Genomic DNA, 25,507 nt, shown 5'->3' on the forward strand with positions numbered 1-25,507 from the left:
TCTAGTTAGCTCAGAAGATGAGTAAGGCAAGTGGAAGCAAATACAGTATTTATTTTATAGAAAGAGTTTGAATGAAGCTGCCGTGAATATAAATTTATTAGTATGATATTTAAATGTATCACTTTCATGCAATCAAATCAAACCAAAATGAACTCTGATTTTTTTGACAGTATGGTATAATAGAAGCAATAGGATACAAAAAATCATAGGTATGAGTTTAAAAGGAAAACATTATGTCTTATATGTAATCCATTAGTAATTTAGCTCTACTTTGTTTTCGCTAATTTGTATTCCCCCTTAAGTGTCTTCCATATCAGTTATTTATATTTTCCTGTTTTCAGTGTTGTATGGTGTTCACCCACCCTATCTGCCCAGAAGAAATGGAGAAAATACTGGAAAACAGCAGGAGGCCTTTTCAAGTACTATATGTATCTGTCTCTTTCTGATACACACTATCACCACTGATGGTAGTGCCCAAGGTCAGAATAGATATTGCCCTGTAGGAATCCATCCAAACTCAGGCTGATACAGTATTAACCTCTGGAATACATCAGATTCTACAGAAGGCGGCTTCCAAGAAGTCTGCAGTAAGCTGATGGGGTGTATCTATTTTAAGGCTATTGTGATAGCAGATTTTAGTTTTGTCTCTGAGTTCAGAGTGCCCATGTATGATCTGTCTGCACATCCCTCTGGGACACCATAAGCTTTAGACACTGCTACTTTTGGGCATTTGTGTGTGTGTGGCCTGGCCACACAGTAACCTGGAGAATATGAGCTGTCTTTCTTTGAGATAATCTTCCTTCCACCTAGCTAGTAATTTTTACACAGCTGGAACAACTAGCATCTTTGAAATCCCCATCCTTCTGTCAAGTTTAGTTAAAACCGGCTCAGTCGTTTAATGCCAGCCGGGATGAGAACTGTCAGACAGGCGAAGCGCGTAGCCAGGCCGTGTTTCCGTGCAGAGCGAGGCATGGCAAGCGCTGTGTATCTCATTACTGCATCAAACCCGCACCTCCATGCCTCAGCAATGGCCTCCTGCACCCTAATTCAGTTCGGGCAGTTGGAGGTGCACCTAGCTGTCACACAGCCTATTAATTTGGAAAATTTTTCAACTTCTGGATCCAGCGGTCACTGGTAAGGCATTGCGCGACGAAGGCAGGAAAGGCCTCGTGTTTGCACGAGGCAGTTAGGACCGACTGCCTCAACATCGAGCAGAGGATCCTGAGAGGCTGTGGTGTGTGTTACCACCCGTTCTCTTAAACGGGGCAGCGAGCAGCTACGGAAATATTTGGCTTTGTGCTTTTGGAAGAAAGACAAAGACACTCAGGGACACGACGAGGCAGACATTGCCGCCTCTGCCGCTTCCCCTGCCCCAACCTGAGGGGAGCGGCCCCGCCCCGCCGCGCGCGGCCACGCGCCGCTCCCGCCCCGGGCGGGGGGCGTGGCCCGCGGGCAGGGGGCGGTGTCCCGCGTGCCCCCGCCCCCCAGGGCCGCCCGAGCGCAGGGAGGGGCCGCAGCGGGGCCGCGGGGACGCGACAGCGGCGGGCGGGAGCGCCCAGGGCCCGCGGCTCCCGGCGGAGCGAGAGCGCTGGCGGCCGCCGGGCGGGACGGGAGGAGAGGGTGCGGGAGGGGACGGGAGAGGCTGCGAGGGCCTTCCTTGCGATTTTTTTCTTTCTCCGCCCCCTCCGAGCCGCGCCCCCTTCCTGGACCGTGAGAGGTGAGAAGGGCTGTAGGGGCTCGGCAGCGAGGGGAGGGGGCCGCGGCTGCCGGGAGGGGGAGGAGAAAGCGAGAAGGAGGAGGAGGGCGAGGGCCGGCGTCTGAGAGGGGTGGGGGCGGGTTCGCCCTCACCGCCACCGGGCTCCCTCCTGTGGGCCGGCTGTGGAGAGGGGCTGCGGCCGCTGCCCGGCGGGGCCGGTGCAGGCGGCCCGGGCTGAGCGGGGCCCGGCGGGAGCCGCGGCTCTATGCGGGGCAGTAGCGGCGCTCGCCCGAGCGGGGCGGGGCGCGGGCGGCGGGGCGGGAGACGGCGCGGGGTCCGGTCCCGCCGAGACGGGCAGCCCCCGTGGCCGGCTCCGTTCAAAGCTATCAGAGCGGAGACCTGGTAGAAGTGCACTGACACAGCTCTCGGGGACTTAACCCCATGTCTCGTAACCTTCACCATCACAGTATGAAGTAATGGAAAACATTTTTTTTTTTCATTTGAGACTGGTCGAACAGATTAGAACAGCGACTGACTGCCAACTCACTACATGGGGAGCGGCGTTATTACACGGGGAACAAAAAGAAGTCTAAATGTTGAACATCAAACAGCTGCTGATTATATACATTACTGGTTTATGTTTTTCCTTAAAGCGTTTTTGTGGCTTAGAGCTTTGAGCGCGGACTGGTTGAGCTTCCTGAGCAGCGGAGCAGCCCATCTGAAGCCCAGCCGCTCGAGGCTCGTGGTCGGCTGTTTGGGCAGTAATGTCAGAACTGTAGAAAGGGAAGGCTTGGCTTTGTTCCTTTCTCTTACTTAAAAGTTGATTATGAAATTACATGAGCTAAATTCCAAATACAGTCATCTTTTGAAGAAAAAAGGTATTGCTCAGGTCTTCTACGAGCATGAACAGGAATAAAAATTTGAATTCATGGTAATGGTGTAGCTTTTCTATCTAGACAAACTATGTACTGGATGGGTGCATCCTTTTTAAAAACAGATAACACGAGGTATCTTCACGAGCAATTCATCAATTTTGCCAGAAATAATCTGGTAGTTTATCATAAGGGTCTTTTTGCCTGGGAATGTCCAGGGGCATATGTGGATTAATATTTAAAAAGAAAAAAAAATAAAAGTGCCTTGGTCCTGCACTTCATAGGTGCATTCCTGATAGGGCAGATTGTATTCCCGTTTTCTGGTTTTCCCATTTTCCCCTTGCTGAACAATACTAAGATAAAAACAAAATAATAATAATAATAAATAGCCCTAATCTAAGTCAAATAGTGTTTTCCTCTGCCATTTGTCAACTTCATTGAACCATCCATCCCTCAGTCATGTCCTCTGCATGGGCAGGTCCACTAACAAAGGCAGCGTGTTTACACCATGGCAGTAGGCTAACATTGTGTTTCACAGAAATGTAATAACTGCTAATTTAAAATAGAAAAGAATTGAAGTAAAGAAAATCTTCCATTAGACTATTATGGTCAAACAGTAAGTGCAAACTGTTGTTAACAATGACAATTCATATTGGTGGACTTGTTCCGACTCTCTAGAGTTTTGTATCAACCGTGCTTTTATAAAGACTATTGTTTGCTTATGTTTATGTCTTGTTGCTTTGTTGATATAATTCAGTGTTTCATGATATATAAGTAAAGGCAATTACCTAATCAGACATAACATGACTCAATGATGAGAATTTCTACAGGTCTTAGGAAATTATAGTATGATTTTACATTTCCCTTACAAAATTCTTACAATTTCCTCTTTCCATAGCAATTAAATTGCTTTTCCTTGCAGCAGTCTTGCCAAATAGAAAAGTGAAGAAGTTACAAACCTGACTATTCACTGCTTGCTTTTTGTCATAGGAACTGAATCTTTCATTCAGAGTTACCAGCAAGGCAATGCTGAACACATGTATTATTGGGCTGCATAGCCTTAAAAAACAGTCATATGGGAGAGATGAGGTGATGTGCTCCAGATGCAAGAATGAGGTGGTAATACCCTTCAGAGACCTGCAAGGTTAATGGAGCTAGTAAGAAAGATCAGACCATGAGAGGTTACATATTAGGTATCATATGCATGCAGGTATCATGCAAGGCTACTTTCTTTCACTTCCAAGTGCATATAGTAATTTTTTTGGTGCCAAGCCAAAAGGAGATACATACTATTTCAGCAGGCTAGATTTTTTGAGTAAAGTCTAACTTCAGTAAGAAAATTTTTAGTGGCCTGTACATAGGTGAGGGTTGAGAACCACTGTGTGAATTTTTATAGAGCTGCTCCATTTAGGCAAGTGTGTTTAGTGGTGGTGCTTGTCTTTATTCATCAATCAGTGTTACTCTTTGGCACCAGTGCTCAGCTTAGGTGCTTTTCCCTTCAGAGAAGGAATTGAAGATAAGGGTGATAGTGGACTAATGTTTGGGTTTTTTTTCAAGAGATACTGTGTTTGGAAACTAGTGTTTCATTAGAGTTTACATATTTACATTTCATATTAATTTTCCCTCTTTTTTGTGAGTCTCTGTTGATGGTTATGTAACTTGAAGTTGTGGAAGGAATGAGGGTGACAGTTGTGCAGTGACACATTTTTAGCATCTTCTTATCAGTAAGTGTAAGAATCACAAAACAAATTGAAAGAATTTCTTCTACCTGAACAGAGTCAGGAGTCTGCTTTTGAGATTATTCCTTTGTTTCTCCCCTCAAGTGGGTGGCTCTTACTTGTTTGCACTGTTATTTTTCTGCCTCTAGAGTTTTTTTCTGCTACCTCAATTCTTTGGAAAGAAGAGGACAAATGGAACTACTTCATTCTTTGAACAACTAGAGATGATTCCGGTGTTATAGGTAAGCATTTTATTTACTCAGTTCTAACAGTAAATTATGCTACAAGAAATGTGATTTTAGCCCATGAGGCTACATAGTCTTCCTTACACCTGAAGCTTCATCCTCTTTTTTGTCTTATATACTACATCTTGTAAGAGCTTCTTTCTGGCAAGTGTGAATAAGCAGCAATGGCTTTGTTCATGTGGGCTTTGCATGCTGGTGTTTGGACCAATTTTATGCAATTTCAGCACTGGTGCTCTTTATCAAAGCATGCCTTATTGGAGGCTGTCAGCATTATTGTAAAGTTCAATTTTGATCTTTTCAAAATGCATGAGAAGCCTTTGGATCTTTTAATCATTATAGGAAAACCAGGAAAATTTATACTGAGTCTGTTAGAGAAAATACTTCTTTATAGAAATTCTTATGAATAAAGGCCCACCAAATGCACAATCAAATCTCATCACTCCAGTAATACTGACTGGGTTTCACTTCATTTCATTTTTTTAACAGGAGAGGAGTAACACTGTTCCAAGCAAAAGTAATTTTCAAAGGGAATAGCTTTGACATTTGCACAAAGGAAAAGGATAAAAGAATGCTGAAAGCATGAATACATGCAAGAATCTAGCTTTATCTGAACTCTCTATAAAGTAAAATACTGCTGAAAAATAAGTGCTAAGGGTGACAAAAGCAATCCAATTAATTTAGAAATACTAGGTTTTACTAAAGTGAAAAAAATCTGCTTTCTCAACTGTGAGATCTCTGCTTTGGAAATGTTGATAAATTCCTTTAGATGTGATATACATACAGAAGAGAAGTGGTCTTTCTCCCTGTTCTTGTCATGGTCAGTCACATTGTTTCCATCATAAATATCCTTATTGGTATATACCACCATAGATGATACCAAGCCTTTCTTGAGCTTTAAAAATTATTAGACCTGCAAGGTTCCTGAGAAATTACTTTGTGAACAGGTTTTGTGTTTTCACGACTTTGCAGTAGTTCAAAATGCGGTAGCTCCACCTACTAAAATAGCCAACCTCCTCCAGGCTGTCAGAATTTGTGCAGACCTGCATCCTTTCTACACTGGGCATGAAAATTGAAAGGGATTTGAAACAAATGTACTACCAAGAGAAGGAACTGAAAAGGTTGGTCACTGTAGTATATATCTTTATTCCCATCGTATTGCAAGGTAGACTAATCATTGAGCAGGGCTGCTGATTTTTAATTATGTCTTACAGACTTTGCTGGCATTTTTCCAGAGGACAAATTTCTGTAAAGTTGATTATTGATTTCAATCTGTTCAGAGGAATACTTTGCCAATTAATTACCTCTTCTAGCAGTTCTAAGTGCAACTGATGTTAAAAATCCTGATGTCGTCCATTACAACAGGATATACATAAAAGAAAAAGTTTTGAGTGGTAGCTTGGATTCTTCTAAGAGCGTCCATCAGATTTTCAGAGTAAATAGAAGACTGTTCACAAAATTGTACAGGATGTTTTGGTGAAACAGTGAAATTTAAGGTAGACTGAATGCTGCCTTAATTTCTTTCAAAATGTGTGTGGATAGTCTTGTCTCACTGCCTTAGCTGATTCTTTTGTCAAATAGCAAATAATTTTTGTTATAATTGTATTGACTCTCTTGAAAAGAACTTAATAAAGGACAATGATGATATGATCTGTCTAGAACAGATTTGAATTGATTTGGCTGGTAGTAGTATCATTCATTACAAATAAAAAAAGTTCATACCATTCTGGGACTTACTGTAGCCTCAATCTCAGAACCAACAGAACTTGTCAAAATCAGGCTAAAGTATACCTGAAAATGGATTAAATATTCACAGCACCTGTCTGTGTCATATGATGTATACTCATGGTGTAGAGTAAGACAAGACTCAAGTCCATAGAGGTTTACTAACCTGAACTGTAAAGAATACGAATAGTCATATGGCGGAATTAGCAAATTAGTTAAAAGTTTACAATTACTGTGTATGTGGAGAGGAGATGTAGAAGTTGATAGGAAAATGAGATTTTTATCAGTGGTTTTGATGGTTGGATTATTTGCAAGCAAGTTCTTACTTGCTAGCAGAGTAGATGTTATGTGTTGACTTTTGCACAAATAAGCTATTAGCCTGACATTTGCTGTGAAGCATTATATGTTGGTAATTCATTAGATCCATGTACATTTGTCTGGTAGATAGATAAAATGTATTCTAATATTCTAAAAATAAATACTTTTGAATATTAAATGATCACTTCATCCTTGCCAAAGATGAAATCAAAGTCTAAATCTTGCTCTTTTACATGCAGTGTGGGAAATTATATTTTTGAATGTAAATGTAATCATAAGCTTTTGCATTTAAACTATAATGACAGCATTAAAGTGATAGGGCATTTCAATATGTTATCATAAGTTGCTATGTCTTGGCAAGATCTTCACCAAGCACCTTAGCATTTTAAACTTGGAAGTATTTTTCAAGGAAATCAAAGTAATTAACTAGAATTAGTCTATGAGTTTATAAGTGTGTGGGCAGATCAAGTGATAAGTAAAATAACTTCACTTTGTACCTCCTCTCACTTCCTGATAGTTTTGGTAGTTGATAAATACAAATTTAAGTTGCACCTTTGCATAAGAAATTGTCTGATGGTTCAACTCAAGGACAACTGTACTTAAACCAGATTAAGTGATAATTTGAGTGAATATTAGTGAATATTTAGTGAACATTACTGTTGTTTGACAGTTTAAAAGCTCAATGAATGAAAAATATTTTTTACAAATATTGAAAGTTAAGTAAAGAATTTTTAGAACTTTGAACTAATGAAGAAGAGCAATAGATAAATGATTGCATTTTAATCTGAGATCTACATGCGATAGTACAACACATAGCTTTGTATTTCTCTTAAGAAATGGCTAGAGTTGATATGAGAGGATGGAAAAAAACACATGCTAAGCAAATAATTAATGTTTTTTTTATCAATTATGCTTTCTCCTTCTGACACTTTAGCAATCTAGATTCAAGATTTTTCCCTTTTTTGAGCATATTACTTCAGTAATGTATCTCATGCCCCTGGGAGTGTCTAGTTTTTGCTCTCTGTGCAGAACAGGAAACATTTAGGGGTTCCTTTAAAACCAGGGGTAAGGTAACTAAGACGGGATTGGTATGCTGTTTAGGATAGCTGAAGAGTTAACTCTGCAAGTACTTCAGTGATTTAAAGCTTTAATAAGTGATCGATTTCTGCCATTCTTTCCTCTATCCTTAAGCTCATTTTAGTTTTACACAACCAGGGAAGGGTAGGAGCTCAGTGCTGTATTTGAACTATCAGCCAGCTTTTGTGTTGATTTCTGTTCTACTCTGTTTATAAATCCTGGGCTTGGGCAATATGTAGCCACCCAGTCTAAGGCAGTTGTTCATACTCAGAAGCAAAAGATAGGCAGCTTGTGAGTCTGTAAGTTCCCCAGGCAGGTTTGTTTATGTGGTTCATTTGCTTGTGGTTTAGTCAGTTCTTCCCTAATAACATTTCTGCCTACTTGCCAATTTCAGTCAAACTCTGACAGAGCAGAGCCCTTGTTGCGTTTAAATTCCTGAAAAGTTTTGAAAATACAGGTAGGTAGGAAAGGCCGAGTAAGTAATACTATTTGACCTGCCAGCTGATAAGCCTGTCTGATCTTGGTCTGAATGTGCTTGTCCTGCCTGTTCTGGTACCTGGTAGGGAGCCATATGCGTACATGTGGGATAAGGGAAACTATGTGACGTGAAACATGCAGAAGAGCTGTAGTTATTGTCAAAAGAGTTGTAAAATAAATCATAGCAGGGAATCTGAGATTACTTTCACATTAAACTGTAGAGTCAGAATAAAGAACCTAAGAAACCAGTTTTCTCATTGTGATTAGGAACACACCATGATGCATAGGTTAACCTGAGATTTAATAGTATCTAAGTATAGAATTAAAAGATATTTTTCCTTATGTGCCTCAGACACATACTATTTTATGCATTGATCCAGGAGGTGGATGAGTTTTGTTTTAGTTAAATATACTGTGATTTATTCTGCATTTTTTTCCTGATAATACTTCCTGGAGCCAAATCACTTGTAAAATCAATGGAAGCCTTTAGTTAACATCTCCAATTTAATCATCTTGCTTTTACAATTTTGTGAAACTTACTGTAACATGAAAAATCTATCATCAAGTTACAGTGTTTGTAATAAAAGCATGTAATAGAAGGCATTATATCTATATCCTCTTCTCAAGTGAGGTCACCAAGAGCAAGTTGCCTGGAACCATGTCCAGACAGCTTTTGAATATCTGTAAGGATGTAGACCCCACAATCTTTCTGGGCAACCTGTAGTCAGTCATCCTCACAGTGAAAAGGTTTTTCCTCATGTTTAGATGCTGTGTTTTAGTTGTTGCCTATTGATTCTTGTCCTGTCACTGGATACCCCTGAAAGAGCCCTGGCTCCATTTTATTTGAACCTTCCTTTCAGATGTTTATCCATGTTGATGAGACCCCCCTGAATCTTCTGTAGGCTACACAGTCCCAGCCCTTTCAGACTTTGATCAGACAGAAAAGCTCCAGACCCTTCATCATTTTAAAGGACCTTTTTTGCATTCCCTCTCCAGTATGACCATATCTCGTACTGCTGAGTAGAGGGGCAGGATCACTACCTTCACTTGCTGGCAGTACTCCTAATGCAGGCCAGGGGGCCATTAGCCTTCTTTGCTGCAAGGGCACACTACGGTTCATGTGCAACTTGATGACCAGCAGGTCCTTTACTGCAAGTTGCTTTATGGCTATGTGGCCCACAGTGTGGGGTTGTTCCTTCCCAGGTGCAGGATTTCAGACTTCCCATTGTTGAACTTCACCAAGTTCTGAAGGCTGATATTGCTAGTAAAGACAGAGAGCATTCAATACCTCAGCCTTTTCCATATCCCATATCACCATGGTCCTGCCCCATTCAGCAGCAGCCCATGTACAGAAGACATTCCCTAGACATTCTTTTGTTATGTACCTACACAAGTCCTTCATGTTACCTATGATACCTCTTCTGAGATTCAACTTCAGGTGGGCACAAGGACTTTTATGAGAAGTTCTGCTTGACATCTGCAGTGTTATGCACTATTGGGTTCTAAAAATGTTGTAAGTCCAACATTGATTTGTAAAATAGAAGTTGTTTTTCATATTTATGAGAGATTATGATTCTCATAAATATTAATCTTGATACTTATAAATTTTGATATGGTTCTTATAAAGCATTCTGCCTTTCAGTGTGATGGTTGTTGGTTTTATACTTCGATCATATGTGTTGCCTTTCTGCAAACCCGGTTTTCTGCAGCACTACTTTTGAGTTGCAATGATCAATTGCACACAAGGAATTCCAGATGAGATCACACCACTTGTTTTATAAACATGTAATTAGATAAGAGATCCTCATATATTTTCTCTTATGCAACTTAAAATTTCAATTGGGGGGTGTGCTTAACTGAAGCTGCTAATTAAACAGAAGTCCTCCCTGAGAGAGAAATTAGTCTCTTGAGGTGTTTTTTGGTGTTAAATGATTCATTTTGAACACTCAAGTCTGTGTCTTGAAATGCTTTGCTTCAGTACCTGTGGCATTGCATAGCTTGACATTTAAATACAACTGTAAACTTTTTGCCCACGGACCTCTATGTATTTCTCTTAGAATTTTGTGTAGCCTGGCATAGAGTACTATGTTGCATTACCTAATCACTTGCAAATCTGCTTCTTTACTGTTTTTTTAATGTGTCATAACCTGGTGGATTTTTATGTGGTGCCTAATGCACAGCTGTGAATACTTGTAATTTTTTACCAAATAAACATCCACTCTGCTGTTGACAATGTTATCCTTTACCCATTTTTCTGTGAGCTTTTGAGGAAATCTGAATACTTCATGGTGAAATAATACTACTGCTGTCTTGGAAAAATGTTAAAATATTGTCTTTAGTTTACCCAGCAGATCTGCCTGCAAAAAGAAACTCTTTATTTTGATTTGATTTGCCGCAATTTTTCAATCTGTCCATTATGGTCTTTTGTAACTTTATTAGGGAATACCTTCCTAAAGTGGTTCTAAAGAATGGCTTTACTTTGAGCAGGATGTCTTTAAATGACTGCAGAACAGTGTTTTTGTCACCACTCTTTCACTGTCACCACCACTGTCACTTCTTAACAGTGACATTTCTAAAGGAGATGGTTTGTACCGGACTATTACTGTCCCTAGATTGATGACTACTTTATTTCCCATAAAATTGGTGCTACCACTATTCTTGGAGTGGATGAACTGGGAATCTTTTGCTTGTCTTCATCTTGTGTGTTGCTACATGACCCTTTTAATACAAAAACTGGTTCTGTGTTTTGAGAGACTGGCCCTTCACAGTGTTGTCCATTTTGAATTGCAAGTTTTAACTTAAAAACACTATCTGACCTGATGGTTTGCTTATGATGGAGTGCTCATTTTTTGAGAGTGAATAAGCTTACTGTGCTGTTTACTTAGGAATAGCTCTACACTGTGGCTTTACTTATAGATGGTGCAGTCCCTGATTGTGCTTCAATATTAATTGAATAAAACTATGTTAATGTTTTAATCTTAAAGACATACAAGTGTCTTGAATCACCACTTCTGTTGTGTGTGAACCAGTATGATATTTGTGCTTGGAACTAACAGCGTAGTCTTATGTTACATGTGGAAATCTCTCTTGTTCCCCACCCCACCCTTAGCTGAATAAAATAAACAGCAAACCAGTTTGTTGTTGCTGTGTACCAGTCTTTTCATGCTATTGTTGAGCTGACTGCTCCCTCCTGTTTCGAGAGAAATGTACAATGTACAGAAAGTTGCGATGAAGTACCAGGAATTTGGTTGCAGCTGATTTCTGCCAGTCAGAACAATGAATTTAAGTCAGTAGCTGTAGGATGTTTTCCTCTCTTTCTCCTGAATGAGCTGTGCCATAGCTGCTAATGTAAGACATTTTTCACATAACCGTGAACCACAAGTGTTTGCATTAATATAAAACTTTGGGACAGGAAGTGATTATTGTTTTATAGAATAATTAAATTAATATTAATCTTCCTGAAGTCTTTGTTGAGCTATTTCTGTAACTTTGGGTCTGGAATATAGGAATAGGGAAGAAAAAAGAAAGTAAATATTTAACACTTCTTCTAACATAAGCATAGTTATAAGTAGAATTGCAGTTTGAAGTTGGTCTATAGTGGTTTTCTTTCAGCAGTTATTTTCGTGCCTCAAAATAATATTTTAACATTTGGAAATCCCATTTTAGAAAGTGTTAAATTTTGAATGCTTTTTTATGCTGTAAGTATGTATTTGATTAATTGATGAACATCTTATGGTCAGTGAATCTTTCTTATGTTTTCAAATACACATCTAAGATTACTAAACACTGACAATATTACTTTTTCATATCTTAATGAGTCTACTTATGTCTAAAACATATCTTTTTATATTTAATGCTTTTGTTAAGCAGTATTTTTTAAAAAAACAACTCTTGCAGTCACAACAAAGACTATGTAATTATTTTGACATTTACATACTTAATTGGCACTTAAAAAGACCATTAATGTCTTCTCAGAACTAGCTGAGCTTTTATGGCCCCTTTTAAAATTCATTTGACACACTAAATACCTTGAAAATATTATATCTGAATTGCCTTGAAGTTGAGTGGTGAAAGGTTTTAGAGCCAAATCATAATAGTGACAGAAAAAATGTTACCATGCAAAGTAGTGTTGAAATTTAAGTCTTAAAAGTGGCTCAAAAAATTATTCCATATACATGTTTGTTTATTTGAAAACTTCATTTAATTCCTTTAGCAAGAAAAAGGAAAAATCACAATCAACAAAAGCACTAGGCTTTATTATTTAAATAATGATATTTTCATATTTGCCAGTGATATACTCTAAAGATGAAGTACATCTTCCCTCAAAATATGCAGTAGAAGTATCTTGAGACTAAAATTGTTTAAATTTATCTAGTTAATCTATGCTGGATTGCAATCTTCCTTTAACACTTGTATGAATAAGTGTGTATCATATCGGAGAATATCAGTATAGTAAATTTTTTGGTTAGTAAAAAAAAAAGTTTTTTATCTCTGTGCAGAAAAACTGTCTGAAGATTTTGAAAAAAGGGCAATTTCAAAAGCTGTCATGGTATGTTCTTGGTGTTACCTATTTACACAGTTGCAAATTTAACATACAGCATTTATTTAGATGTTTTCTTTTGTTCACAAGCCAGAATCTGGGAAACTGTCCCCCACTGCTAACTGCAGGGATTTATAGCTTTGTGAAGCTCTTCATGTGAGAGAAATTACTTGCTTAAATGTTCAGGTGTTCTACTTGAAGGAATATCAATCTGTTCAATTAAAAATCAAAGTTCTCAAAGTTGTTTACACAGTAAGCTTACACAACCTCATTAATACAAATAGAATTATGTTCTCAAAGGTGATAGTGTACTTATATTTGAAATGTTATTTTGATTCACCACAAAATAGAAACTGCAACAGTGCCCAAGGTCAGAAAAAATGTATATAAGCACTGTTGTTTTCTCAGTAAATGCAGACTTTTGCTTTAGTAGATGAAAAAATATTTCAGAATCCTTTGCCAAGTCTGTGTATACTGTGCTTGACTAAGATGGGTTTTAGCAGAGTTCTCAGAAATGTGTGTCTTAGAAGAATGTGTGATGGGAGGCCATATAGGGGTGGGCATTTGTATTGGTTAGCACCAATCACCAGATGAGATATCAGTGATGAAGTCTGGGTGATCCTAGCCAGTGGAAGTCCTAACAGTCTATTGTTTGAGATCTTCTCAAAAGTCTGTTAGTTCCTGTCTAGGGATGTGATAAAAGATATCACATTATTCATAGTAACAAAGATTGTCCAGAGCAAGAGGCCCTCAATTATTTCTGAGAACTACTGTCAATTTAAACTGAAGAATTAACTGGCACTTGTCTTATTTTGTCATCTATAATACAAATGTTCCTATGAAACAGAGAAATATTTTAGATACTTATGCAGTCATTCTTAGAACTATGATTTTAAGAGTGTGTAGAGGAGCGAGAGTTTCTTTAATCTAGAAAAATGAAAGAGAATAGAAAACAGTTTTGTGGTTTGGTCTGTTAAAACTGCAGCACATTTTGTTTTCTAATCTCCGTTTGAGTCCATAGCTTCACAGCCAAAGAAAAGCAGTAATTGGACTGTTTTTGCCAGAAAATCAATGAAAAGTGCTGAAAAAGCACTCGAATGGCATTTTTGCCACTGTCTTAGTAGACTTATACTGGGACAGCTTGAATTTTAAATGAGTCTGTTATACAAGAGTGAGAATCCAGGTCACTCCTTATGTATAATGGATTTACCATACCAGCAGAAATAAAGGTATCTAAAGCTTACTTTTTATAGTTAAATGGATAATTAAAATATTACTAGTTTCATGAATGTTAACAAATACACCAGTTGCTTGTACTGTTTCTTCACCCTCAGTGAACACCCGGTACCAACACAAAATAGAAGGAGAGGATAAATAAAAAGATGCCATTTTGTTTTTACTTCTTAAGCTTTCCTCCAGTTTCACTCAACTTGCAGTTATACAAATGATGGTATTTGAATACTACAGTTAAGCATTTAATAATTAGCTGTATGTGTACGAGTGGATTTTGCATGTCATATCATTTTGGTTAAACATCCATACAATTTTCATGCTAATATATTAAAACATTAATTCTTTCTTAAATATTTCCCTCTTTTTCTGTGTTCAAATTAAATCCCCAGGAAAAATGGTAAGAGCTTAATAGATTTACCAACTTAATCATCTTGCATCTGATCTGTCTTCAGCTGTTTTCTGGATATGCTGCAAAGGTCTCAGTATTTGGCTTCTGGTAGGCTAGCAAGGTACACACTCTGAAATGCATCTCTGTGGAAACAGCTGGAATGCAATTCCTGTAGAAATAAGCTTTTGCTAGCCTCTAAGAAGCACTTAGATAAATAACTGTGCTCTGGGCAATGATGGGTGAGCTTTCCAGGTTAAAACTAGCACTCAGAAAATAGCATGATATTCTCATGGCACTGAGTTTGAAACAGTTTTTGGGTTTTCAGTGGTAAAATTTGGCACTGTTTAAGTTTTAATGTGGACTCTGCATATACTCTTTTTTAAAGAATACTGCAAGATTCCATATTTTGGAGATTTTAAAGACTACCAAGATTCCATATTTTGGAGTTCATGTTCATCTGAGAGAAAGTGGCTTTCACTTTTGATGAAAACTGTAGGGCAGTAAAGAAGCACTCTTGTAAATTTGTTGTATATGTATCCTGGAGAGTTGAACTGAGTTATAAAGTTTGAAAACAGGTCTCTGTATCAAGGACTGATAAAATCCAGTGCCTCTTTTTTATTCTAAAATTGTTATTACAACTTGCATGTGACTGAAATTAATCTCAGCATTTTATATCTAACTAGCTTCAAATGTCAGAGAGGAAATAGGCTGGTTTTCATGGGAACTGTAAATTGATCATCATGTATTTTGTGCTTTAGGCTTTCTATTCCTCATTTAAGTAAAAACTTTTGCTAGACATTTTAAAATGTTACGTAAATTACCAATCCTAGAGAGAATTCTATCACAAAGGTATGCATCTCTCTTTTTCACTGTTCCATCACAGTACTTCTAATTGTTGTGGAACAGCTGATAGTATATGGTTAGAAAGGAGCCTTTTGACTGGTTGTCTTATATTGTTTATTTGGCAGGGGTTTGTCTGGTGTCTTATGGTGACCAATTGGCTTTTTCTTGCTTTCTGTTTTAGTGGTGTATAAGTGAATGGAAATCATTAGCTCATTTCAGATAGGAATTTTTGGTTACTGCAGACCTAGATTCGAATCAAAGCACATCAAGATGAAAGGCTTTATAGCCTCCACTACTAGTCCCTTGAGCCTTCTGAGGCTCTTCTTGTCCTTTTTAAGTTAGATCATGTCCTGTAATGGGAAAAAGAATTATTTACAGTTCAGCTTCTCCCCAGCATAATCAGTTATCTTTGGGTTGGTTTTAATTCTTGTCCGTAAATTTATTTTTTAGCAGTGTAGAAGGAATTTAATTTTATTGTTGCCATTTTTCCCCCTCTGTAGTAGCAAGAGTTAACAGAATAAGAAAGCGATTGTAAGATGCAGTATAGGAATTGCGTTTGCTGCCATTTGTGGTTTAAGAAAAGGGGGTGGTATTTAGCTCTTGAAAGGGCTTAAATGAATATTGTTTAGTGTTTTTGAAACCTAATGGTCAGAGGCAGCAACAGAAACAGCCTTGGAGCTTTTAGGGTTTTAGCATTTTTCCTGATGGAGGTGATTGTTTCACCTCCTCTTTTATGCCAGCATTTTTCACTGTCTGTTGCCTTTTGTTTATATTCAAATGACATATCATTAAAGAAGCCTTTTTTGTGTGATTGCAATGCTTTTTCCCCTCCTTCTGTAGAAAATCTGCTTGCCACAGACAGGCAGAGCATGTGTTTCTCTTGTCTTGGTTGGGTGCACAAATCTTCTTTTATGCGTGCTGCTTCTTACCCTGTTGCCTAGACGATCGCTGGCTTTCACTAAGAATGTCTGGTTCTCGTAAAGAGTTTGATGTGAAGCAGATTTTAAAAATCAGATGGAGGTGGTTTGGTCATCAGGCATCAGCCCCTAATTCGGCAATTGAAAATCATCAGGGAGACTTCTGGAATAGAGGACAAAATGTAACAACTGGTGGCACGAAGTTTTTAAGTTCGGGTAACTTACCTTTAACATCAGTTGGTTACAGAAGGTCCAGCCAACAGGATTTCCAGAATTCACCTCTTTGGCCAATGGCATCCACCTCAGAAATCCCTACATTTGAATTCTCAGCAGAAGACTGTGGAGGTGCACGTTGGCTTGACAAACAAGAAACAGATGATAGAGAGAGTGAAGAAGAAAATGAATCGGACAGCAGCTCGTGCAGGTTAATTATTACTTTTCTGTTGTGAGAAACGTGTTTTCATTTCATGTTTGTAATTAGCATGTAGTTAGCAAAGGCTAGCCTTTGTTCTGAACAAAAATGCTTCAGAAAGCTAGAAGCTATTGTGCATCAGAAACAGAATATTAATGATAATCAGGTTCTGTGTGTTTATTAGGACCTTTTTAAAAGGCAGTCAGTGGGCATAAAGCACAAACACGGATGTGTGTGTGTTTTAAACAGTGTACTAGTACATGCTGTTATGAACAAGGTATTGCCCATTACATGGTAATGTTACAGAATGCTTTACACATTGTTTTGAAGTGATACTGTTTTAGTTATTTCAGTTAGGAGGAGATTATAAAAATGTAAGCTGCTTCTGGTTCTGACCTCAAGTTTCCATGTGTGTCTACAGAAGATGGAGAATGAACTGTAAAAAATACGCTATAAATCAAAGAAAAAAATTACATCTATTGAAAGTCAATCAATTTGTGCTTTAAAGTGATTGCAGTAACCCATTTGGTTTTATTAAATCGTTACTAAAGATGAAACTGTAAAACTTGTTCTTGAATGGAAGTTGTTTACCAGTTGTTGTAAATTAGGCAAATTACTAACCTTTCTTGTAAAATATCAGTTAAATTATTTTATTTCATTTACTGCGTAAGTCAGTCATTCTTCACTAAAAGTATTTTTCCTGTTTTGTAGTTCATGTAGTGCATGATAGCTTGACATTTCAGAAAATTTTAGGATGTTTGCTTTCTCACTTTTAAGATACTTTTTGCACAGATGTGGCATTTCAGAAAGTGTGGGTACTTAAAAGGGTACACTTTAATAAAAGCTGTTAAGGACAGATCGATCTACTTATAGCAGTTTAGTGATTTTCATTCCATAGGAGAATAAACAATTTAGTGGAAAGCTGAAGTAGTCCATAATATAAATATTAACTGTTTATTATATATATGACCTTTAAAGATTCAAGGAAAGGAGGGAGAGCAAAATTGCTTAGAACTGAAGACAGTGTATTTGCTTTTATCACTGCATGTCAAAGTACTAGAATTACTGGGAAAGGAAATCCTACATACTGCTGCATCATAACAGCAGTATCAGCGTGCTGCAACAACCATGTAGCTGTAAGTAACATACCTCTGAAGAGATCTCATTTTAAATGACATTCAGATGTGAATTTTTAAATAGCTATGTCATTGGATATGATAGAGATATAACATCGCCTTCCACTTCAACAACATATATTTATGATGGGAAACTTTTATGTGCAGTATTACCCCAGTTAGGATACTCTCTTTGTAGCAAGGCAATAACAGTAGGGGAAAAAAAACATGTAATTTTAAAAGATACATGTGTAGATTGAAAATACTACAGCATTTGGTCTTAATTGTAAGGGAATAATGTGCATATGGCAAAATTGATTTGTTACTTGGTGGAATTGGAGAAATGCAGATATTTATTTAGGAGGTTTTAAAAAGTCTTGGTTTGTTTGGGGGGTTTTTGCAGTCATTTTTACACTAGATAAAATGCACAAGGGATTTAAATGTAGTAAATTGAAAGTATCTTTTAAATTATGTGCTCTAATCATGTATAGCATCTAGAGGTTTTTGTATTTTTGTTACTGTCTTATAATCCATGTTTGCCTACATGATTTAAAATAAATAATTTAGGTAAATTTTGAGTTCACTGTCAGTACAATTTAATATGTAACTAATGGCAATGTAGGAACTTGCTTTGTATTGTTATTTGTATCTCTGTCTTATGGGGAGACTGTACTTAAACCATGTTTTGTTCACTTCATTTTTTAAGAATATATAGGCTCTTAGACTACATAATTCTGCCTAACACCTGGAGTTTTGTGATATTAAGAACTTAATTAAATATTTTTCCTTTGTAGTCTAAAATATGGCTTCTTATATGTTGACACGAGGAAAAAAACCCATGCCAACACTTTTGTCTATGTAGTTTTCAAAGAGCATTTTTTCCCATATGGAAACCTTGTTACCTCCTTTACAAATAAATTGTGTGCATGAAAAAGGACTTTTAAAAAACATTTTTGTAGAAGCTACAGAGTTACCTTACTTCATGCTCCTATGTAACTTACTGCCCAGTTACAAACCCTAGAATACGAAGTAACAGAAGCAGCTCTGCTGCTTTGTTTGTATCAGTTCTTCCTCTTGTCATATAGCAGAAGTAGAAAAGCATTTAGATCAGGTCTTTGTCATTATGACATCATTTTGATCATTATGTGATTCATTTAGAGGAGACCTGCTGTCAAATTAATTTGGTGTTAGTATAGAGCTCAGTTCTAAGTTTAGTACCAGATCTTTGACCAAGGTTGCGTCTGAGATGCAGACAGATGAGAGTCTGAGGTTGCATCTGAGATGCAGAGCTAGTTTGCTGTACTACTGTTTACATCATACTCCTATGTGTCATTTGTAACCAGCATTAGCTAGAATGGTGGTTTACTGGGACAGTGAGTTTTGAATTCTTTTGCAGATTTTCATCTCCTAGATTTCCTCTGTTACTGCTGTTTGTTAACTGTCCTGCATCCCTGAGGCAATCATCATCTTTTTGGATTTGTACACTTTTAAGAATTCACCAACAGTTGTGCAGACTCTTGTATAGAAAGTGTAAGCCTATTAGCATTAGATTTGCTTTTCTTAACTTTTTTTGTGGTGCCTTAGCAGCAATCTACAGACCTTGAAGTCATGGTGGAGATAAAGCTAAAAATACCTAGAGCATACCTAGCGTAGAGAGTGTTGTATCTGGTTAATTTCATCCAGGTATGCATTAAAATACTGGAATTACTTTATTGTAGATTGAAGTAGGGAAATATATTAAAATATAATATAAAATGTATATTTATATACCAGAATTTATCAGCTGTGTACTGACCTTGAACAGTCTAGTAAAATGTCTGTAATTATTTAAAGACAAGGTTTGAATGTACCTGGTGGTAGCAGCTCTGCAGTATTGCTCTGTATGATCAGTCTTGGAGTTAGTATGTTGTAACATCCAAACCAAGCCTGCCTCCTCACCCTGAGTTGTCAAGCAACAGAATCCTTTGGTATGCCTTTTCCTTTACCTCAGACTCACTGACCTTTAAGGGTGTAAGTTCTTTAGGATTTCTCCCAGGTTGTCATTGCTGTGGCAAATAGAACTGGAAAAATATTTATAGAACAGTTTGTGGAAGGCAGGGCATTTAAATTTATCTATCCAGTCACAGGGCAACAGGCACAAATAGTTTTTGAAACATTATTTTTCCTTTTTTTTTTTTTTTTTTTTTTTTGCAGATACTGGAACTTTTAGACTTTCTCTTTCATGTTCTCTTTATGGACTGAACCTTAGTCTTTCTTTCCTTCTCCTTTCTCTTCATTGTGGAAGATAAGATGGTTTGTAAGTTATTAGCTAGAGGACAGGTATGGGATTGAGCATCTTTAGATGAGGAGGAGAACGAGGCTTGACTCTGTTGTGTCCTGAATACATGCTTTATTGTGGATACTGAAAAACAGTCACCACTGCAATTATTTTTCCTTACAGAACAACAGTGATGACTGAGTTCTCTGTGGAAAATATGTGCAATTTCGAGGCTAGCAATAGCTCCAGTGAGGTTGTGATCCAGCAAGTGCTGGCTTGGAAAGCTTCTGCTTTTGTTATTTTTTCCATTCTATCTGCAAAACACTTTGTAAGTTTGAAATGTAAATAAAATCCTGATAGCATGTAATTTAAAAAAATTATTATTGAGTTACTTTGAGGAATATGGGTTAAAATACAGTTCAAACAAACAAGCAAACAAACCAGAAAAAAACCACAATGTATTAACCCAATTGAGAATGTGTTAAATTGTGATACGGAGGTACAGTTTAATTTTCTAAGTATTTGTGTGTTGACCAGCAACCTACTCTTTCCACTTCTGATGTTGTTTTTCAGGGCTGCTGGTTAAAGAGTTGCTTTCACTGAATACTTCTTGCTCATTCCCTTGAGAATGCCACCCAGCTGACCAACACAATATGGTCCATGGTTCCATGGTTCCATCTTTGTATGAACCCCTGATTCATTTTCTAAAATGGCCACAAAGAATACTTGTTCCAGCCTGTTAGAGGGCTGGTGGTGGAGCAGAACAAGTGACTTGTGGGCTACAGGAAGCAGGGAAGAAGCTGACACATAAATTAATGGCTAACCACAGCTTCAGCAAGAACATTTAATATTAAGTCCCCCGAGGGAAATCAGTAGGCAGGTATCTAATTTCTGATCCATTATTAGATTTAGCTATGAATTAATTACCAAACTGCTTGGCTTTTTTAGCTACTGGGTACATGCAAAAAGAACCCCCAAAACCAAAATATATAACAGAACCCAAGACCAAATCACAAAGTTTCCCTTTACAGAAAATCTTCGGTTAGAAATTTAGACTGGTTTTGAGGAGCACTGTCTTTAAATGAGTATGCTACACCAAGGAGTGAGGTAAGTTTTGTGGTGGATTTAGCCCCAGGCATGATGCTCCGTTCATGACATCTTTGTGGAAGCAGGGCTCAGGATGCAGATCTTGTGAAATCACGTCCTTCCAAATGTTATGGTAGATTCAGAGTATTTTATAAGTTGCCTGCATTGTTGAAAACTAAGTAGTAGTCAGTTAAAGAACTGTGAGCAAGAAGACATGCTTTCCACAGTGTACATAATTAGGATGAATTTCCTTTATCTCCTAGGTCCATGCATTCCTTTTACATTTTCTCTATTCCTGTTTTTTCCCAATGTTCTGTATGTGTGTATACAGATGGGAATAATCTTTCTCCCCATCCAGCCTTGCTTTTCACTTCTGTTGATTTCTGATGTACTAGATGTCATATCAGACACAAGGAATACAATAAGAGGGGTGATGTATCAATATGTTTCTTTGTGTTTTTTTCCCCTGCATGCCCATATGTTTTACCAGCTGAGTTTTGTTCAAGCCATCTTAGACTAAGTGTGAAAAATAAATGGCAGGGAGGGGTTTGGTTCCTTATTGCCATCCTTCCATTAATTTTTCACTTTGCAGGGTCTTAGTGGATGTTCTTCCTTCCATCTGACAGCACTACAGATAGAATTACTGGGCCAGTCTCTGTGTGTCTCTTAGTTGAAGAGTACAACATGAAATGATCATACTTTTTTCACAAGGGTCTAGATTAGATTTGGAGGGAGAAAGAAAATACGAAGAAAAATAAATTAGCAAGGGAATGGATATTAAAAAAAATCATGCATATCAACTTTAAAGTCATGTGTGGTTTTTATTTTATCCTTTGTAGATAAAATTTCACCTGAATATTGTGTGAACTAAGATTTCTGTTATTGTCTTCAGCAGAATCTCCGACAGCAGTCACACCTTATCCTCTTGTCAAATAATGGAGCCCTGTACCTCAGATGAATTTTTTCAGGCTCTCAACCATGCTGAACAAACTTTTAAAAAGATGGAGAACTATCTTAGACATAGTCAACTGTGTGATGTGGTGTTAGTTGCTGGTGATCGTAGAATTCCAGCTCACAGGTAAGTTTATTATAATTTGAAATAACTTCATAATTATTTACAAATGCACTTTCAAAGTGTGTCCCATCTTTTGTTAAAAAAATGTCAGAACATCCTAAACAATTTAGAATACTTTAAATGTGTGTATGTTTTTTTAACATTTATTTGGAAACAAAAGTTAATTTGTTGTATGCAATACAGAATAAGATAAAAAAAATCACATTATTTTTGTTTCCAAGTATACTTATGGTATTTGCATAACAAAATTAAACCCCCAGGAGTCCCCAATATACTCCCAGAATATTATAAGTTATAGTGGTTTCTTTACCATGGAATGATGTAACATTTTTTTCTTAGATTTAGTTTTTTCTGGGTACTAGCAATTATGTTATTGGAGTCACAGTTAATACGGACGGGTTTTTTGCTCCCATAGTAAGAGTCTTTGATAGGAGACTTCTGAACACTGCCAGTGTTAGATGTCTAAATTAGTTCAAACATTACTCTCTCTCTGTCATCTGGGTAATCAAGAGATCATATGTATGACACTTAAAAGCTAGGAAAATACCAAAGATTGCAAAACAGGCATGTGTAACTGAAACACATTATAGTATTTAATGCACAGAATTTGTAGTTTGAATAGGAATCTAAGTATAGTTAAGCTGCAGTTTCCTAAGTTGAGGTCTACAATAGAAATAGCAACTAAAGCATTCTTGTTTTCCATTGCTCATTCGACTCCCACAGTGAAACTACATCTCAGAGCTGTAATAGTAATAAAAATATGGGAAGAGGTTGCTGGTTTGGAGTTGGTACTTTCCTTAGAAAGCCAGATTTATACTTTTATTCAGATATTATCCACACTGTTGTACTGACTCAGCTGAGGGAATGACAGCATGGGGATGGGAACTGACTTCAGAATCAGGGAGGCTTTTAAACTGTAGCTCAGAGACTTCATTTTATGAAATGTTCAAATTAGTTACTTAACTGTGCTGTTCCTGTGAAAAGAATGAATCAGATGAAAACATGGAATACACACACCCCTAGTGGGCACATGCTCAAGTAATTTAAGATCAAAAGAACTTTGGAGAGGTGTAAACAGGAAAAAATAGCGATTATTATAAGGAAATAATTTTACTTCCTTATGGAGCCAAGGTAACCCCTTTGCAATAAGTGTTTGGACTGTGACTTATGTAATAGTTAAAAATGTGTAGAAAGGGTGCAGAGGACAGCTGTGAATATCTTGTAAAGACTGGAAGATTCTATTTGCAATGAAATAAATGGATAGGCAACACGCTAAAAAGTCCTTTAATGTGGTTCACACTTCTTTCTCATTTATTTAAAAAACTGACTTTGCTTCTCCAGTTTCTGCTACTGTATCTATTTCTGTAGTACATGAGGCATATGCTACTATCTGTTATTTGCTCTGGACTTCTCTTTGAGGAGAAACATCTTGCTGTTGCTGGTATATTGTGTGTTAAATATGCATAAAAGTTAAAGCCAAAGAAGCAGAGTTTGTGCTTTTAGCAGGAGGTGGGAGGCTTACAGTTGTCCCTTGTTCACTTTATAATGTAGGAGCAACTTACAAAGAAGCTTTGCCTTTTGCATAATAAGTTCTTTCTCTGTTTTGTTTTCACAGAGAAACATAGCAATAACTACAATCTTAATCTCAGTAGATCCAAAGTATCTCATTGAAAACTGAATTTTTTTCATAGTGGGATAAATATGAAAATACTAAATTTCATTTAAATTTTATAGAAATTCAAGAATTAATTTATATAATTGTATTTTTATATTTATTATAGAAATTATACAATTTTGTATAATTTATGTAATTTCTTATAATTGACTGCCTTTATCTACTTGTAGCAGCCAATGATAAGTTAGTTATAGTCAGTTATAAGAAAAAACTTCTGTAGTATTTTTGCTGCCTCCATACAATTTCTGACTTCTTTAGTATTGACTGCAGGCTGGATCAGTCAGGGCATTTCAGAACACCAGTGATTATTTTGTCTTGAGACCTAGTAAGCAACAGAATATGTATTAAATAGATCTTAGCTTAATGGCTTGGCATTCCAAGATGAGTAAGAAAATAGATGGTTCACTTGCACTGGACAGCTTTGTTTTCCTTTGTTTTTTCATAAGAAAGATGAGTTTTTCATACTATGTGGTCACATAGAGTTGTTAAGAAAGAACATTTTTCGCTATTAATATTAATCACACTCATATATAGGGAGGAATATTCAGATTTTGTGTTTTGAAGCTGGTATTTTTAATCATTCCTGTATTTTATAAATTATCAGTTTCTACTTTTGTTGAGTGTTGTGAGGTGTATGATGTATGCTTTTAGAGAAAAGAGACATGAGTTTGGTATCTGCCTTGGTAATAAGCACAGGTAATACATTGCTGTGAAATTCTGAGAGGTTTTCTATCAATTTAAAGAATTCAGGGTATGAGTGTACTACAAATAAAGCATGGCATATAGTCATGATTTTTCAGAATATGGCATTCGCTATTGTTCCAAAAGTGTTTATCTTCTTTTTCTGTGCTGAAATTATAGCTAAAAACTTACTTCCAAGGTCAAGAAGCAAGTAGGAAAAGGGGACCATTCTCCCCTAGGAAGAAATGTATTGTATTCCCACCCCTTCAGTTCCATAAAGAAATTTTGGATACTTTGATTTAATTAGTTTAATTAAGTTTTTCATAGCAGGTGTTTATTTTGTGTGCACTGCAATTTCAGATGATTTATTATGTTTGTATTTATTATGTTCAGCTAACTGCTCTATCCATAATAAAAGCTTGTTTTCTTTGGTAATAACCCGCTGGTTAGAACATCCATGTAAGAAAAGGGAAATAATGTGTAAATTCCTGCCCAGAGGGCATTTAAAGTCTGCTCCACATCCTTTAATCAGCAGTCTGGGGTGAGCCATTGTCTGTCTTTCTGTTGACACTGAAGGATGGAAACACAAAAGACATGGGACTTAAGAGAAGAGGGCAAAGGGAACTTTTTGTACTCTACAGTTTAGGAAGCTTGTTTGAAAGAGCATGATCTCCTCAGCATCACCTTACAACTTCAGTGAATGCTGATAGTGAGTTGCCAAGGACAAGTTTTCAACTGTTACACAGCCACAGACAAGGAGCTGCCTAGGAAGAGTCCCTTTTATCTCTCAGATCTTAAGCAGCTTCACTTCATTCTGTCAGGTGAGATGGGTTTGGAGATACTAAACATGTAAATTGCCAGGTTTGGCACCTGTCATCATTTTACATAGTAATTGCTTTGGTGACCTAGAAAACTATCTAGATGATGCAGCTTGTGGCAGTTCCAACAAGTATGGGTTTTAAAGTGTGCCACATATTTTACTTGCTCTCAGTGGAAAACTCTTCAAAATAAGTTAAGCCATCATGGTAGATCTTTCTAATTTTGGATCAATACAAACCACTGAAATTAAAGACATCAGTAGCTTTGGAGCCTGCTGCAGTACTAAAACATCCAGATTTTGTCAGTATTTAGTGACAAGTGAATATCAAATTGCATGTGAG

General features: G+C 37.2%; 2 protein-coding genes across 20 annotated transcripts in view; one reads left to right on the forward strand and one right to left on the reverse strand.

The window, feature by feature from the left end:
* Window positions 1-1,996, reverse strand: part of TMEM156 (transmembrane protein 156) — a 30,064-nt gene extending 28,068 nt beyond the window's left edge. For 3 of the 14 annotated variants that reach the window (XR_015286737.1, XR_015286738.1, XM_086888555.1), the window contains exon 1: window positions 363-1,388. The gene's annotated coding sequence lies outside the window, so the exon portion shown is untranslated. Of the gene's footprint in view, window positions 1-362; window positions 1,449-1,848 lie in introns of those variants that run through there. The other 11 variants (XR_015286736.1, XR_015286739.1, XR_015286740.1 and 8 more) reach the window with 11 other exon arrangements.
* Window positions 1,548-25,507, forward strand: part of KLHL5 (kelch like family member 5) — a 49,436-nt gene continuing 25,476 nt past the window's right edge. The window contains exons 1-4 of one of the 6 annotated variants that reach the window (XM_086888525.1): window positions 1,591-1,717; window positions 4,436-4,528; window positions 5,551-5,649; window positions 21,809-21,994. In XM_086888525.1, the coding sequence (XP_086744651.1) occupies window positions 5,594-5,649; window positions 21,809-21,994 (242 nt within the window). In that variant the 5' untranslated portion in view covers window positions 1,591-1,717; window positions 4,436-4,528; window positions 5,551-5,593. Of the gene's footprint in view, window positions 1,718-2,201; window positions 4,529-5,550; window positions 5,650-16,072; window positions 16,471-21,808; window positions 21,995-25,507 lie in introns of those variants that run through there. The other 5 variants (XM_086888526.1, XM_086888527.1, XM_086888528.1 and 2 more) reach the window with 5 other exon arrangements.

Source organism: Cyanistes caeruleus, chromosome 5, assembly GCF_971803275.1.
Source record: "Cyanistes caeruleus chromosome 5, bCyaCae1.hap1.1, whole genome shotgun sequence".
Classification (NCBI taxonomy): Eukaryota; Metazoa; Chordata; class Aves; order Passeriformes; family Paridae; genus Cyanistes; species Cyanistes caeruleus.